A 16,890-nucleotide genomic window follows, 5' to 3' on the forward strand; every position below is an offset into this window, starting at 1 on the left:
GTAATCCTGCTAGCAAACCAACCAACAATGGACACACACTAAAACATAACCTCCTTGGCAGACGTAAGTACGTTTACAGTACGGGTAGCTATTAGAAGGGTTTTTTTGGAAATAGCAGTCACTGGGCAAAACAACAGTATTTCAGACATGTGTGCAGCGAAGTGTAATGTATTCAATCTGTATTAAAAGGAGATGCATTCATAACCATTGTTGTTTTATCAGCTGTTAGCTACTTAGTTAACCAGCAACTCTAACAGTATCAATTCACAACCTCTTCAGAAATGAATTTGTGAAATACAGTACACAATAGTAGATCTGAAGGCACATCCACAGACCTGCCATCACCTGTGTTTAAGGGCTTTACTAACCTGCACTTACACAGGTGGGAAAGACCTGAGCTACAATCTGCTGACATGCCCTCGGCTAACTGTGTGGGTGGAGATCACAGTTTTTACTTCTCTGATCGAAACATACTTATGATGAAGGGCTCAGGCATTCATCGTTACGCTGGAATAAACAGTTTAAAACACAGACGCTCAAAACCACTGTGACATGAAGCTGCATGAAAAGCATTAAAGCCTTACTATTTTGTTATTCTACATCTCCACAGAAATGGGAGGAAAAACAGCAAACCAAAGGTGCCTGGTTAAAAATGGCTTCACAACCGCTGGGGCATAAATCTCCACACTAGTGAACTGTGACACTTTGATCACTCACATAAATCTGTTGAGAAAGCTGCAGCTGAGACTGCAGTGTTGACTATGATTCAGCACTGAGCAGTAGGGGAAAACATCCAGTGATTCATAGCTTGTTGTTTGTCTGCTAACTGTGCTCTTCTGTAGTGTGAAACCAAGGGCAAGCAAAGTTTTCACTTACATCTCATTGACTTGTGTTTTCATACTTCAAACACAGATTTCAACAGATCATGAAAAACAGTTAAACTGACATTTGAGCTAAGATGTTACACATCACAATTGTTCTTTTGATCTTTAAGTTAAATTTAAGAAGAACAGGCATTCAGGTCAGAAGCTCTCTCACTGTGACCTGGCAGTATTTACTACTGAGCCGCCAAGCTGCCTTAAATCCTTCTCTAGATAAATAAATAGTTGATAATTGTGTACTCGCAGTATTCATGCTAATTGTGAAGACAGTACAATCAAACATCCTGGGAAAAAACCTGAGCTGTTAATTAGTCAAGAAATGTAATTTGATCCAGTCTATTCATGTTCTGGGAGATGACTACTGACTGCTAAGAATGTTGACTTGCATGGCGATCTTCTCTCTAATAGGCAGTCCATGACCAGTGTGGTATGAGTCAGTCCAGAGCAGGACAAGGCCTTGTCTTTCAGCACCGGTCCAAATTTCAATGTGTCTCATAGACACTGGAGAAATGGGACAAAGTAACTGTGGTCACTTACTGTATTTGGCATATTTCACAGACTCAAGAGACTTGCCGTGATAATACAAATGTCATCTTTCACACATTGTTGGTTTGGAGTAGTTATTGAAAATAGGGAATGCAGGGCATCCCGGTAGCCTAGGGGCCTAATAGAGACATATTATGAAAAACTCAATTTTTCAGTGCTTGTGCACGTACATTAGGGAATCTGGAGTGCATACCAACCCACAAACTGTTAAATAAGACAACACGGTCAGTTTTTGTGGGCTCCCTATGTCAGCAAACATGGGATTCAAGAAGCCATTCAGATATTGGTCTCCATCTTCCATAAAGTGGAGGCTCATTTGAGAAATACACACTGAATCTCCACCCAAAGCTAGAGAGCTACTTTTTTGAAGGTCCACCATTGTTTTTCTCGTAAACAATGGACCCCTCTGCCGTGTTGAGTCGAAACTCCTGTATGTGCTAGCCATTTTACTTTGGAGGGTCAGTGCAAAGCTAAAAGCTAAATACAGAAACTGCTCTGTTGTTGGATCCTAGAATCAACATGAATGTCTTCATCCACTCCCAACTGAGGATGTCAGGACTCAGTGGAATTACTTTGTTATTTATGGAAATATGAGAGAAAAACTATTGACTTGTGTGTGTGTGTGACTGCTGCGGTAAATTACAAGCTCAAGCATGTGTAACTTTAACTACAAATTGCATTATCAATGAGGGAATTACCTGTACAAGCTGAAGAATAGGTCGATACCAGCTGTCTCTTACCAGACTTCAAACTTGGAAGCTGTAAGTTTTGCCATGTTTTATGTTGCTTTACTCTTTATTTTTTAGTTCAGCCTGTTAACATGTTGCTCGGCTAATGTGACTACTCCCAGCCTTGGGTGATGTTGAAATAATCCTGTAATATTGAGAGACAGTCAAGAGAAAATGTGTGAACATTAAGCCTTATTTGAAGCCAACTAATCCAGCTCAGCTACTGTTAGCTTTGTTCTCATATGTAGCCTGTTTTCCTCTGGATTCCTCACCTCTATGTGTGTGTGTGTTGCTGCTGTGTGTAAATGTACTTGATAGACATGCCCTGAAGGTAAATATATAGGTACGTGTTAAAAACAAATGGTCAAACTGCAGGAATGAATTTGCTTGGCAACTGTTTGCAACTTTGATTAGCACCCAGGAGGTAGCTTGCTAACACCAGACAAAAACCATTACACAGCTGTAATGTTAGTGGCCTGTTGGACAGTGAGGCTGAGGTAAATAGAGATCATATTCCTTCTCTAACATGTGTGGTGGTGAGGAAAATGGATGCATTTTTTGAACATTTTAGCATGTAAACCTATTCCAGTAGTAACCTTATATAAAAGTATGAACCAACCATGTAATTACAATCCGTTAATTCAACATTCACCACCATTCATATTTCACCCGTCATTCTCTCGTCTCAATTTCCTATCACTGTGGTCTACTGTATGCTAACTAATGAAGTGAAAAATGACTGAATATTATATAAAATAAAAGATTTAGTTTGTGCAAGTACACATCCTGCACTGCTTCATGACATTTGCATGTTGTTGCTTTGTGTCTTGTAAGCCATTGAGGGCTGAGCACCATGTGGTGGTGGGACACTTAAAATCAATCAATTAATCAATGTACTGTATACATGTATAAGTGCTCCTCCTGTTTTCTGAATGTCCTCACTGACAGAGATGACCTTTTTATAAAATCTATATTTATCTGCACCATTTACACACATTAGATAAGAACTTTTTAAAAACAGCATACCTGATAAGACTAGCTCTTATTTTAGTCTGGACAGGAACAAATTGTCATCTGACTGTCAACATTAACATGGTTCTTAAGAGTGGAGACAAAAATGAAGCATAACAATAACAATAATGAAGCCAGCTTTCTGTCACATTACTTTTTTCTATAGTCCTGTAGTGAACTGCATAATACACTAGGATTGAGGTGACCACTAGATCTTCAACAAGCGGCATGGAAAATCCTGTACATCCTGGGTCAGGCTGCATAGTGCAAAGATAAACCTGCATTACAGCTAGGCCTGCATTTACTTAAAGTTATGTCTCAAAAACAAATTATTAAAATATTGTTGTTATTGATGAGACTGACACAATACAGTCATATTCCAAACTTCAAATTGCCTCATTTTCATCATCTCAGGCAAATCATAATCATCTGTATCATCTCCACTTTCCCTCTTTAGTACTAAAGCATAGACAGCACTGACTGCTTGACAGTATCTTCCAGACCATCGGGCACACATATTCAAAAGCTGTTTGGGGTGATCACTGAGGCAAAACTGATAACTGTCTGGTGTCGCCAAAGCCGTTTCAGGTGCTCTGTCTACTGACTTACTAGCTTTATGGGTGACACGTGTGTGCTTTAACTCAGGAGTGAGTGAAAAAGATTGTTTGGTGGATCTGTATGTGTGTTCTGATGGCCAGAACATCCTAGTGGAGGCAGCGGTATGGGGGGTTGAATGCCTCCGTCATGCAGGACACAGAGGGGATTTCCTGCTGTAAGCCAGGCCTCCATGACTCAGTCAGTGAGTCAGGAGAAATAAATTGGCAAAAAAATGCGCACTGACAAAATAAGGACCATCGACTACTGATTTACTACTAAGACTGTCCTTTATGTCCATGACAAGGACTTGAAGCAAAAAATACAAAAAAGGAGGAAAAGGACTGCTAAGTACAGTATATGGTGTTTGTGATGTGTTTGTAAGACAGACATAACCACGGTGCAAACAGAAAACCATTTCCCACTGATCTTAAAAATGTCTTCTTCTCGGTGCCATAAAGCTCCATTGTCGATCCATGGAGTAATATTACTCCATGTATGTCCATAATATTAACAAGCTATGCCGTCGCACTGGGTGACATTTTCCTTTATCAACATACATATAGACACCATCCGAAAATACTCACTAGGGCACCAAATGTGGATTAATCTGCCACTGAAAATAGTCCCCAACAAAAGCACCACTTTATCCTGTTTGACTAAAGGATATCTTATGAGCATTTCTGTACATAACTAACACTCATCAGGGCTTCCTTAAAAAATGATATAGTATCATCACTCACAATCATAACAACACCTGTACACTCCAAAATTGGGGGGTTTCTAATGCTCATTGTATGTGCAACATCACGTTCAAAAAACAAGCGACTTTAGTTAGCATGCAGCAGTTTCTGAGTGTACTTCATTTCATTATCCTGCTACAACTCGAAACATAGTCAGTGTGCAATGAGAACATATATATACACATCTACATACAGCTTGGCTTCTGGTGTTTTAAGAGTGTGTTATAAAGAAAATACATATACAGTATGTGTCACTCAATTTTTTATGCTGGGCCAAATCAGATCAGATTTGTGTGCCAAGACAATCAATCTTCATATGTATGGAAGCATATATATGTAGCTGTGGTAATAGTAATTACCAAAGCTACATATATATGCTTCCATGTGTCACTAGTGTATACACTAGTGAAAAATAGAGATCCATCATCTCTCTCTCCAGTCCAATCATGTTTCACATTTCAGCTTGTCCTCCATACCGCTCTGCAGCAGCATGGATTCTGCTCAGCCACTCTGATGCACTTCCATTACTCTGGACTTGACAATGATGCTTGTGTGTCACGTTAGAAGTGACACAAAAGACACTTTGAAATCTGACATGAGCGGCTAAAGCATCTGGACTGACTCTCTGATTTGAATGCATTTAAACTTCCTCCAAATGTGGTTTTGATCTGATTTACAAAAATCTAATTTCATGTGGTTTTTTTTTTGGTTTTTTTGCTATCTAGACTTCCTAAAATCAGGACATATCCTAAATAAATATGTTTAAATAAATAATTATTCTGTCTTCTCATACAGTAATGTCTGTTCTAGTGGTCCTGAAATGATGCACAGATCTACTTCTTCATCGAAAAATATAATGCTGATGTTAACTTTTTTTTTCCTTTTACTTCTGAGTTAAATGCTAGTGCTTCTGGGGATAAAAAATAACTAAAGAAATGACCAGCTTCCACCGCCTCCAAGCCGGCCGCATTGACATCTCGTGACAGACAACCTGTAACAAGCATCTGTCCCACCTTTAAACAAGTGTGTGTTGCAAATCGATACTCAGCAAATGTCTGTGCAGGAAACCTGAGAGAAAGGTTTTTAAAAGTCAGTGTATTTATCTCTCAGTAATTTTGTAGCTTTTAACTGAATCTCTTTAGTTTCTCTCGTCCTGCTTATTCTTTCAAACATCTGCTGTGTTTTACTGATTCATCGTGTTCACTTTCAGCTGTTTGGGAGTCATGTTTAGTTACTGCTGGTGAAAACACAACATTTCCTGTGATGCTGCTTCATAATAAATGCTTTTAAATGACTAAATAACGGGGGCTTTTGTTGTGAAGAAGTTACAGGAATTTAAAAGTGTTTGAAGCTGAATTAGCGGAGCCACTTTGTTAGCTGTGATTGTTTGGGACAAGTGCATCATTAGTTAAGACACACCTTCAAGCAGGTAGCCCAGCTATGATGGAAATGCATTCCCTGCCGCATTGAGTCAAACCGAATAAAGCCAAGCCAGCAGATGTAATGGCAAAAGGCATAGGCTCTACATTTAAGCAATTTATTTTCCACTATAAGCAATACATTTAAGTCAAACCTGAATTAACACTTACAATTAGCTGACACATCATAGCAGAGTTGTATAGTGACTGGCAAAGCTTTGTCATGGCTTTCACAACAGTGGAATGTTATTTTACATTAATAACACACTAATTACTGGCATGTAATCACTAGTTACACACAAACAGCAACCTGCTCCACAGTATTTCACTGTCTGCCACATTCCTGATTGTGTAGTTAACACACAAACTCACACATACACACACAAACACACACACAGTGGTATGACATGAGCAGTGAGCCAACACTGATGCAGAAGCCTTTCGAACAATAGCAGGGAAGGACTGTTACGGCCAGTTTCTTTTTCTGTCTACTTTTTTGTCCTCTCCTCATTCCATTCCTTACTTCTAACTACTTTTCTCTCCCTCCTCACCAAACCATTTTTCTCTTCCTCCAGTCAACCAGTCCCCTCTGTCTCTCTGCTTTACTAAATCAATGTCATATTTAATACTTGCACATATCATCTGGTTCTGCCTCTTTTTCTGCCTTCCCTCTCTCTCTGCTCTAGTTTAACTGAAGCATTTTTCTCTTTCAGGCGACTGATCGCCTCCCTGTGTCCTCTGACCATAAAACCTTCATTTCTCTCCACTTTCCTCTGAGTCAGCAGAAAGACAGACCACGGCTCTCCCCCGCCTGTCTTTCTTTTTTTCTCTCTTTCTTCCTTCCCAGCCATAACTGGACGGCTTACTTCTGCTGTGTGCTCCGCTTCTGTGCAGTGATGCATTCAAGGAAGAAAGTTTTTAAAAAATGTGTGCAGTGTATCTTTAGGATTCAGTAAGGAAAGCTCTCAAGATGATGATAGGCATCAAGTTATAAACTTATGTAAATTCTTATTAAAGTATTTAGATATGAAGCCTATGCCACAATTCTGCTTCAGTTTCTTTTCACAACCAATTTATGATGTTTTACTTATTCTGCCAGCATATAGTTTCCATTGTTGTTTCATTTAATAGCCTACATTTAACAAAAGAAGTCAAGTCTTTGAGTTTCTTTAACTTTTAAATATTTACGTACATAAGACAATAGCAGATGACAAAAGTTTTTGATTTCTGAAAACTCACTTTGTTTTTTAGCAACGATATCCTTTATGTTCATGCACATTCCTTTACAGGACAGTTAAGTGTCTTCGAAATGTGTCTACTGACTTTAAACCCTTGATCACAAACACATACACACAAAAACGTACACACACTCCCTGCTGGGAACCAACAAAAGGGAGGAATCTGCCACAAAAAAAAAAAAAAGAAGAGCCAGGGAGTGCCATAAAGTCAGTGATTTTGCATGCACACATTGATATCTCTCTCTCTCAAACACACACACACACGCGCACACACACACACACACACACACACACACACGCACACACACACACACACACACACACACACACACACACACACACACACACACACACACACACACACACACTCACCAGATAGTTCATTTTGTCCCTGCTGCAGTGAGGCGGCTGTGGTAACTCCAGGGCAGGGCTGTAGCTCAGCCCGTGACACACTTTGCCAACTAGATCCTTTGTGGAAAGTAGATCACAAAAGATCCCAAAACTCCTCCAAATCTCCTCCTCCACCCTCCCTCCTTCCTTTCCTCCTGTGTCCTTTTGTCCTCCTTCGTGTTCTTCTCTGTGTCTCTCCCTCTGTCCTGTTCAGTCTCGTTCTCAGTAGTCAAGCAGATCCCGACACATTCTGCCGCTCTGTGATCTCACACAGCAAGAATGAGACTGCTACTTGGCCCATTTACTTCTACCCCGTGCGCCCCTTCTTTCTCTCTTGATCTCCCTCTCTCTCTCTCACTTGCCTGAGGAAAAGAGGGAGGAGTGTGTAACCCGACACGTCACTTCCTGTTGGATCCTGATATTCCCTCTATCCACTCTAGCTATTGGCCTGAGGCATGCAAATGAGCTTTCTCTCCACTGTCCCTTCTACCCCCTCTCTCTCTCCCCCTGGCTGTCAGAGACTGCCATTGCGTTGGAAAAGCTGCTGAGACTCACTCATACAGTGTACTGCACATGAGCAAAAGGCAACAACTGTCTTTCCCCTTAGATTGGTGCCTTGAAGAGCTGTTAACTAACCTGAAGCTGCTTCATTAGAGGTCCACACAAAGACAATCACTGTGTCCCATGGCAACAAATCATATAAAAGACAATTAACCCATGTCAAGAATGTTCTGTAACAGACTTTCTTACGGGTCCCATAGTTTCCCACAATTATGTTATATTTAATCGTATATTCTTAGGAAAGTAAAATGAGACCAGTGTTAAATTGCTTCACTTTTTCACTGCCATTGTGATGTCTTTAGAACAGTTCACAGCAGGTCAGCAGAACATGTAAAAATGTTAAATTTGGCTAATGGCAATTTAAGAAAAAGAGAAAAAATTCCTGGATCTCCCTTTATCTGGATCCACACCAAAAGTTAATGGGGTCGATTCTGGGCTGAGACACAAACCCTCCATCCAAGCTTTGTGGAAATCAATTTGCAAGTGTTTGTGTAAACCTGCTGACAAACAAACAAACCAACCAACCAACCAAGGGGAAAACATAACCTCTTTAGCAGAGGTACTTAAATGTGAAACTGAAATGAATGATGAATAAATATAATGCTGAGTGTAAAGGTTATTTCAAGGAAATTACTCAGGAAATCAAAAGTTTCTTACAAAGTCAACGCAATGTATTAAACAGAGATAACTCTCAGAAGTCTCTTCTCTCTATTCTTCCTAAAAAATGAATATCATGTTTCAATGGATATTTCCAGGAAACACTTAGAATACGTCTCTAAAAGTTCCTAGATTAATCTCAAAATTCTGAAAAATTATAACATTTCAGAGATGTAATATTCAAGAACTAATTCACAATGTTCAATGACTTTTTAAACTCTACTTGAATCCTGTGTGATAAACTTAAAAGACAAAGACTGTAAATAAGTTTTTTAAAAGGGGTCGGACCAATGAATCAGCATGGTAAATTTTACTGTATGTATTTTAGATTTAATTTTAGTTCTCAGCATATATTTCTGCCAACAAGTAAATACAATATTTAGAATAGGATTTAGGAAATTGGTTTATTTTCTGATTCACATTGTTTTCTCTTCTGTGTTTATGGCTTAAGAACAGTTGTCAAAAAGTATTGCCAGGATTATCTTTATTCCTCAATTTTTTTTTTATCTATGAAAATGGGTGTTGAAAAAAATGGATGGATGCAAAAACTTTTTTTTTGTCAGCCAACTTTGTGTGTTTTTGTAATACTCATTTTGGCCACAAGAGGTTGAAACAAAACACCATATTCCCAATAGGAGTACAAGTATTCGTGATTTCTTCCAGGTGAGTTTTTTCAACCGTACTGATTACTGCTGATTAACTGCTTCTCATGGTCAATATGGACAAGATAACTGATAATTTTACATTTATGTATTCTAAAGACATTCCTAACCTGTAGTTTTTGCACACCTGAGGGTAAGAAAGGCTAAGATATAGTGAGCAAAAAAAGGATAACTTAATGCAACATTATATAACATAACAGCTTCAGAATCATGTTAGAAGTACAGTGTCTTGTAATAGGCTTATTTCTGCACTATGTAACTTCAGTGAGAAGGTAGGATCACAGCGTTACATATATGTTTAATTCAACATACAAGTTTTCAAGACATAACATTGTTCCGACCTAATGACTTTTGTCTGTAGTTAGCATCTACATTACACTATATGTTGTTGTACATACATATTTGTATTTACAACAGTGATGTTGCACTCAGAAACTGTGGGGGACGCCAAATAGCATAAAATGCCATTTTCAACATAATATTGCTTAAGTATTCCATAGCTGTAGTAAGATTTGTTGCATTAAACTGGTAGCCTTTTTGCTGCCTCTCAAAATCCTGGGGCACAATGTTGTGTTCCTCTGAAACTGTACATATAAGAAAGTCCACACTAGCAATGACCTGTCCATAGCCTACTAGAGGTGGGAATCACAGGGTACCTCATGATACGATTCAATACACGATACATGGTCCACAATACCGATAATTGATATATTGCAAGACAATCATATAACGATACATCACGATATCTGTCTAACTGAAGAATATAAAATGCCTGTAAAAAGGGAAAGTGCAGGAATTCTCTATTTATTCACTGCAATTTGGTGTCAGTTTCACAGAATTTGACACTAACTGAGATTAAATACTGTACAAAAAGTCTTAGCATAGTGCCTCTTTTACAAACACACTGACTAACTTGGCAATGTACACACATTTCAGTCTGCAAAATACATTTACAGAGCTACAGAACAACCATGAAAACAAATGAGTGTAAAAAACATGCATTTCTTTATCAAAGGCACATATAAAAATACAAATTTTAGTGCTTTGCTAGCATAACCAACTTGCGTATGTAAACCTGAACACCCCTGAATGATGTGTTATTACCAAATCCGGTTATGTTATTACCCAATCCGGTTATGTTCTCACAAGACCCTTCCTACTCCATCTCTGAAGGTAGCTCTGGTATTGTCTGTTTTCGGCAGTTTATAAGCTCTAGTTTTGCAGGTAACCACTTCTTCGGCCACTCTCCCAGTCTCCTGCTGCCCCTGTCTGGGTCATTCATCCTCTGGAGCAGCTCTTCAGAGTGTCTCTGGACTCATCAAGTAGAGACAGGCGGACTGCTGCGGGGCTGCCTTGCCGCTGCTACACCATTCGGCCTATCTGCTCAACTGAACCAACCCAGAGACACTGCAGCTGTGGTGTGGTGTCTTTACCGGCAGGGCAACTACGGCTCACAGTCTGCTACATCAGCTCTGCCGCAGGCTCCTTGTTTTACAAACCAACCGTGAGAAAAACACAAGTGCAATTTCCCAACTGTATGTCCAGTGGCTATCTGGTGTTAATGGGTTGTGCTTGAGGTTTCTCACAGTTGTTTCACACAAACAGCCAGCAGTGATGAAGCAGACTGTGAGCCCTAGTTGCCCCAGTAAACACACCACCACAACTGGCTGTCGCAGCTTCAGTGTCTCTGAGCTTGTTAGGTAGATCGGACAGACTGGGTGTCAGCTCTACCTAACAAGCCCAGAGACACTTAGTGAAGAGCGGCTCCAGAGGATGAGCGGAAGCAGCAGAAGACCGGGAGAGAGGCCGAACAGGTTGTGTGTTGCCTGCAAAATTACAGCTCAAAAATCATCAAAAATAGACATTGTTTGTGTGTGTGTATGTGTGTGTGTGTAGTGTTCCCACAGAGACAGACTTTAATTGTGGCGGTGGCTGTCCAGCTGGGGTGCCATAGGGCGTGAGTCGGCTAACTTCCGGTTTAGCGCCCACCTAGCTTGAATGGGGATAAAATGTAATCGGGCGGCTCTTCTAGACTCTCCAAATTTTATTGGATTGAATTGCTCAAATTCTGACAGTAAAACGAGTCATTTCATAGGGGTTGTCTTGAGTGAGTGAGAACTGGATGCACGGCTACAAAATCAGAAAATCAATATGTGGCGGCCAATGTTGATATTGTGGCGGACCGCCACAAATAAATAAATGTGTGGGAAACACTGTGTGAGTATGTGTGTGTTAACAGTTTGAATCAAGACGGAGAACGCAACCAACAAATCCAACCAATCAGAGGCAGAGTAGGGCGGGTCTTGTGAGAACATAAGTGGGTTCCATAATAATGCGCAAATGACCCATCCTCCTTTGCCTCTGATCTGCAAGTCATGCCTTCACCAGAGTAGGTTTAGCTACTGGTCCTACGGCAATTGTCTGCATTGCCAGTTGAAGAAAAAAAAAAAAAATAATAATTTTCTTGGCAAAAAGTTTTACAATCAAGCCTCCAACGAAGAGCGCCAGGCATTTGAGCCAACTTTCATAGTCGCCAAACAGTGTAATTACATTGTCACATGACACACTGGGGCCCAAAAACACTTTTTCCCATTACATTGTGAAAGAAGCATCTTTAAAATGGTGGACACATTTTGTGAGCGTCACAACCTCTGTGAAATGACTCGTTTCACTGTCATAATTTGAGCCATTCGGTCCAATAAAACTGGTAAGGTCTGTAAGAGCTGCACAATTAAAATATCTTATCCCCATTCAAGGTAGCTGGGCCCTAAACTGGACGTTAGCTGGCTTGGTCAGCAGAGATCTCTAGTGCGCACACTCTAGGGGCCCCACAACACGGAAGACCTGGGTATTTTTTCGTTAGGAAGTCAAGCCAATTTGGCTTCATGTGCCACTAAGCATCTTCATAAAAGTGAACGGGGCTCCGTCTCCAAGGCTGTGTCCAGGTTTTAATGTAACATCCTTGGGTGCAATCCATCATGTTTTTGGTCTTTTATCCATGCTGATAGTCTTCCAGTCTAATCATTCGCTTACATGACTGGCCAACACAACTGGACGCTGGGTTGCACTCCTCCAATGTGGATTGTGTTTCAACAGAAGCAATAGCACAAGAGAAAAGAAAATCTATGTACCTCTGGTTCCCCCTGCCTCTCCTCTAATATGTGATGAACAGTAGTTACATTGTGTCTGTTACTGACCAGTACTGGTGGCAACTATCCAGCAGAACATTCCACACACCTACACACACACACTTCTTCCATGACCTGAGCACTGCCCTCTCTGACCGCAACACTTGACAACAACAGCCTTTGTCACACTGACCTACAAATCGTAAGTGCATGTCACACATACACACACACGCACACATACACGCACGCAAGAACAGAAAGCAACCATTGAGGATTAAGCGATGTAGGGCAATGTGAATCTGAATATGGTAATGGTCTCTGCTGGGGAAGGACTTCATGGACACTCAGTTTCTGTGTCTTCACTCTCAGTTCAGGTTGATGACATTCATACTGGAGCTCAGGCTCAACACTATCAGTCATTTAAAGGTAGAATATGTAAGATTTCTGCAGTAAAATGGAAAAAAGTGGAAAAAATGTTTTTTGGTCATGTACCGTACAGTATATGTTACTACTGTATTTTCTATAGTATTTTGTCCTAGGATCCAGAAGTGAACAGGATGTTTGGTACAGAACAGTCCTCGAATGCCAGAAAGACACCCAAAGACAAAATGTGTATTGAGACCGTGATAGCAAGGCATTAAAAATGCAGCTCCCTTGTTCATTTTGATGAGACTTTGGCACTGATGCACCTGTATCCATGAAGAATACTCCAGCAAACACAAGGCAGTCAATGATATTTTTCTTGGACTAAAGGTAAAGAAAATCCATTTCATGTCAACATCTTCATCTTTAATTCTGTGCTAAATGTTTGTCTGTGTCAAATAATAGATCTTGTGACCTTGTATTATAATCTGTGTATAATAGGTCGGCAAATATATATGCAAGGAATAATAGGAATGATTCAAATCTCTCAATATAAAAATGATCATTTTGATAGTGTATTTGATCATTATTCTTTACTTAACAAGTTTTTAGTAACTACTAGGAATGCAACAACATTCAATATTTTATTGAACCGTTCAATACGCCCTGTTAGGTTCAATACACAAAGGCAAACAATACAATACAATACTTTACAATACAATACTGCAATAATGTTTGCTGTTTAACTTGATTGGATACTGCATATGTTTTTTATGGAAGGCAATTAATATAATTGTTAAATTTTTATAATAAGGTTTGTGGTTTAACTATATCTGCTTTTAATTATTTTTACATGCAATATTGCCTTTGCTAGTGTGAGTAGTTTTATATTAAGATATCGAAACCGTACCGTTACCGTGGCCCAAAAACTGTGATGCATACCGAACTGTGGGAAAACTCTACCGTTGCATCCCTAGTAACTACATAGTAAGAACTTACTGCTTTAAAGGTCTGATGTCAATAATGACTTCCAAAGTTATATTTCAACAAAACAGCACCAGAATTTTTACAATGTTAGTGAGTATGACATCATATTTTTGTTTTAATTTTTCCTTACATTTCACTTGTTTATTTTCCTCACTGAAATACACTTCCAATGTGTCCTTCAGTGAAGTCATTTTTGTAATAAGTCATTCTAATTTGTAAGTTTCCCAATCTGTGTTGCTGAAAAGGGCTGTTTGTTTCTTGTTCATCAGTGAGGCCCCAAAGTTGTCAAATCTTACTTATAGTGGCTGTGAGTCACTTGCCTGACTTAAATTACTGAATTCCTCTGCTTATGCATCTCAGCCTTTCACTTCAGTGTAGAGTAAAATCCCATCCTGAATAAAAGCAGAATAAAATGAATGACAGGGGTTGTGGATGAGCATCTCCTCTCTCATCTTCAGTCACTTCACTCTTCTTCCATTCTCTTTTCATGGTTAATAATTTCATTAACCCCTGTCAGATCTCTGCTCCGGTCCAGCGGCTGACTCACATTAATTGATGAGCTTGGAGAGTGTGTGTGTGTTCGTGTGTGTATCGGGCTGGGCGTTCATCATTTAGGCCGCTTATTTTAACAGCAAGCAATTTCTCTCAGCCCTGTGCATAAAATGCGAATACTCCATATGCTACTGTTGGGTGAAAATCTTGTGTGTCTGATTTTTTTTTATATGTCCATTCTTTAAGATAAGAACTATTGATGTCTCCATGGGCTGATGACCATCTCAATAAATCTAGGCTCATATAAACATTAGTTCATATTTCCAAAACAATGAAATGAAAACAGGCTGAATACTTTCACATGACAACTGTGAAGTGCTTCTCATTCACCACTTGTTTCACATAAATTCTAAAGTCTGTGAAAGTTGGCGGTATTACCTTAGGCCAAACATCGGGGGAATTATTCTTAATTCACCACAAGCAGCAGGACAGGACAAAAGGATCATTGTATTGATACAAAATGGCATAGCACACACATTGTAGATATAACGACTAAGTGGGTAAAGGCGAGTATAAGAACACGTAGAACAGTCTGTTAAGTTCAGAAAATGACATCACTTTACTGTAATGATGCCTTTAAAAGAAGGAAAAGACAACTATAATCTCATATCAAAATGACTAGAATAATACATATCAATTAGGGCTGCCACGATTAGTCGACTAGTCACGATTAAGTCGACTATTAAAATCGTCGACAACTAATTTAATAGTCGACGCGTCGTTTTTTTTTTTTTAAACTTTGTTTTCTCTCTCTGCTGCGGCACCTTCCACTGCCGCGTCTGCCTTTCTGTCCTTGACACACATGCGCAGTAGTGGTAATCTGGGTCAGCCGTGGTGTCACCTGAAGTTACACCAGACGGGCTCTCTGGTATCATGGCTACCCGGCGGCAACGGAGCTCAAAAGTGTGGGAGCATTTTAAGAAAACTAAAGAGAAAAGTGTGCGATGCAATATCTGCAAGACAGAACTCGCCTTTCACGGCAGCACAAGTGTGATGCACGAGCTCCTGAAAAGGAAGCACGTTGTGGCTGACAACGACGATGAAGAGGGACCGGCGTCTCGTTAAGATAACTGGCTAGTTAGCTGCTAACATTAGCGTAAACAGAGAGCTAACTTACTACTTACTCATATTGATAGCTGTAAACGTTAACATAAGCGATGACGATTTGATTCATTAGCCTTAGGAACAAGAGCCTTGTGCAGTTTGGGATTATATAGAGTCAGAGTGTAGTAAAGTTTAATACAGTTCGTTGTGAGCACTGAGCACAAAATGCACTTTTGTTATATTCAGGGACGCAAACAGCGCGCCGAAAAGCGCAACTCGCTTTTTTCGTGGCCAATTAGGTGACTTGTGTGAATCGTTCAGATCCGAAGAGTTTTTGTTTTTGGGGAGGGGGTGCGCGTCTCAGCTCGGGTCAGTTAAATTAACAGGCTGACAGTGACAATCACGTGAAACTGAGGCGAACTCATTCATGGTTGCCTCTGATTATACTGATAACAGTCTACCTATTAGTTTCCAATGTAGACGCGCAACATGCGCGCTCACAACCCAAAGCGGCGCGTAGCCGCGTGCATTCGGTGCGACGGCGACGCCGTTTTTTCCCCCGTGCATGTCCGTGGAGCTGTGCGCCGCGGACGTGCACGGTTCCCTACGTTGCTGTTGTCAGGCAGGTGTTTCCCACGGAGCTCTGCCCCGTTTCAAAGATGAAGGAAGCCCTCAGTGGAGAGGACGTTGTCTCCGCGATGTAGAATGTGTTTTATAGAAGAGAAACACACATTTCAGGACCGCTGACTTGTATCATCAAAACAGACACATGTAAACACAGAGAGCTGAAAATCACTGGACATGTCTGTTGGGATTATACAAATCAACAGTGTAAAGTGGAGCTGTCAAGATGTATGCAGTAGTTAATTATTGCATATCCTACTGTACCTATCACTCCTATTGTTTCTGATGTACAGGTGCATGAGAATGTCATGGGAGAGTTAATTAAGGCCTATGTCACTAGTAGTTAGCATATACCTTAAACACTTCAAGCTGAAAGCTAATGATTGTTATATAAGAGCAGCTTGCATGCTGGTGCGATAAACTGTATGTTATACATTCAATTTACGTATGATCCGATTAGTCGACTAATCGAAAAAATAGTCGGTGATTAGTCGACTATCAAAATAATCGTTTGTGGCAGCCCTAATATCAATATAGTGCCTGGACTACAGCCGGCCGGTCGGTCCAGCTAACCTCAAGCTGTCATTAGTCTGTGGCCCATAAGGTAAATTAGGTCTCAAACCTAACACTAGTGAAAGTGTTGGTATTGATGAGATATGAATGCATCAAACATGCATTTATGAATAATCAGATGTATACACTTGAAATAACATCATGAAAGCAGACAATTAAATGGTATGTTGGATAGTGCAGGATTTCTACC

General features: G+C 40.1%; 1 protein-coding gene across 3 annotated transcripts in view; it reads right to left on the reverse strand.

Annotated features, from left to right (window-relative positions):
- The window catches only part of bcar1 (BCAR1 scaffold protein, Cas family member), a 94,402-nt gene that overhangs the window by 44,867 nt on the left and 32,645 nt on the right, over positions 1-16,890 (reverse strand). The window contains exon 1 of one of the 3 annotated variants that reach the window (XM_084363708.1): positions 7,532-7,890. The exons of the other annotated variants lie outside the window; for them this stretch is intronic. Coding sequence (XP_084219834.1) covers positions 7,532-7,543 — 12 coding nt within the window. The 5' untranslated portion in view covers positions 7,544-7,890. Of the gene's footprint in view, positions 1-7,531; positions 7,891-16,890 lie in introns of those variants that run through there. 3 annotated transcript variants of the gene reach the window in all.

This window comes from Pagrus pagrus (assembly GCF_965226575.1).
Source record: "Pagrus pagrus genome assembly, chromosome: 10".
Classification (NCBI taxonomy): domain Eukaryota; kingdom Metazoa; phylum Chordata; class Actinopteri; order Spariformes; family Sparidae; genus Pagrus; species Pagrus pagrus.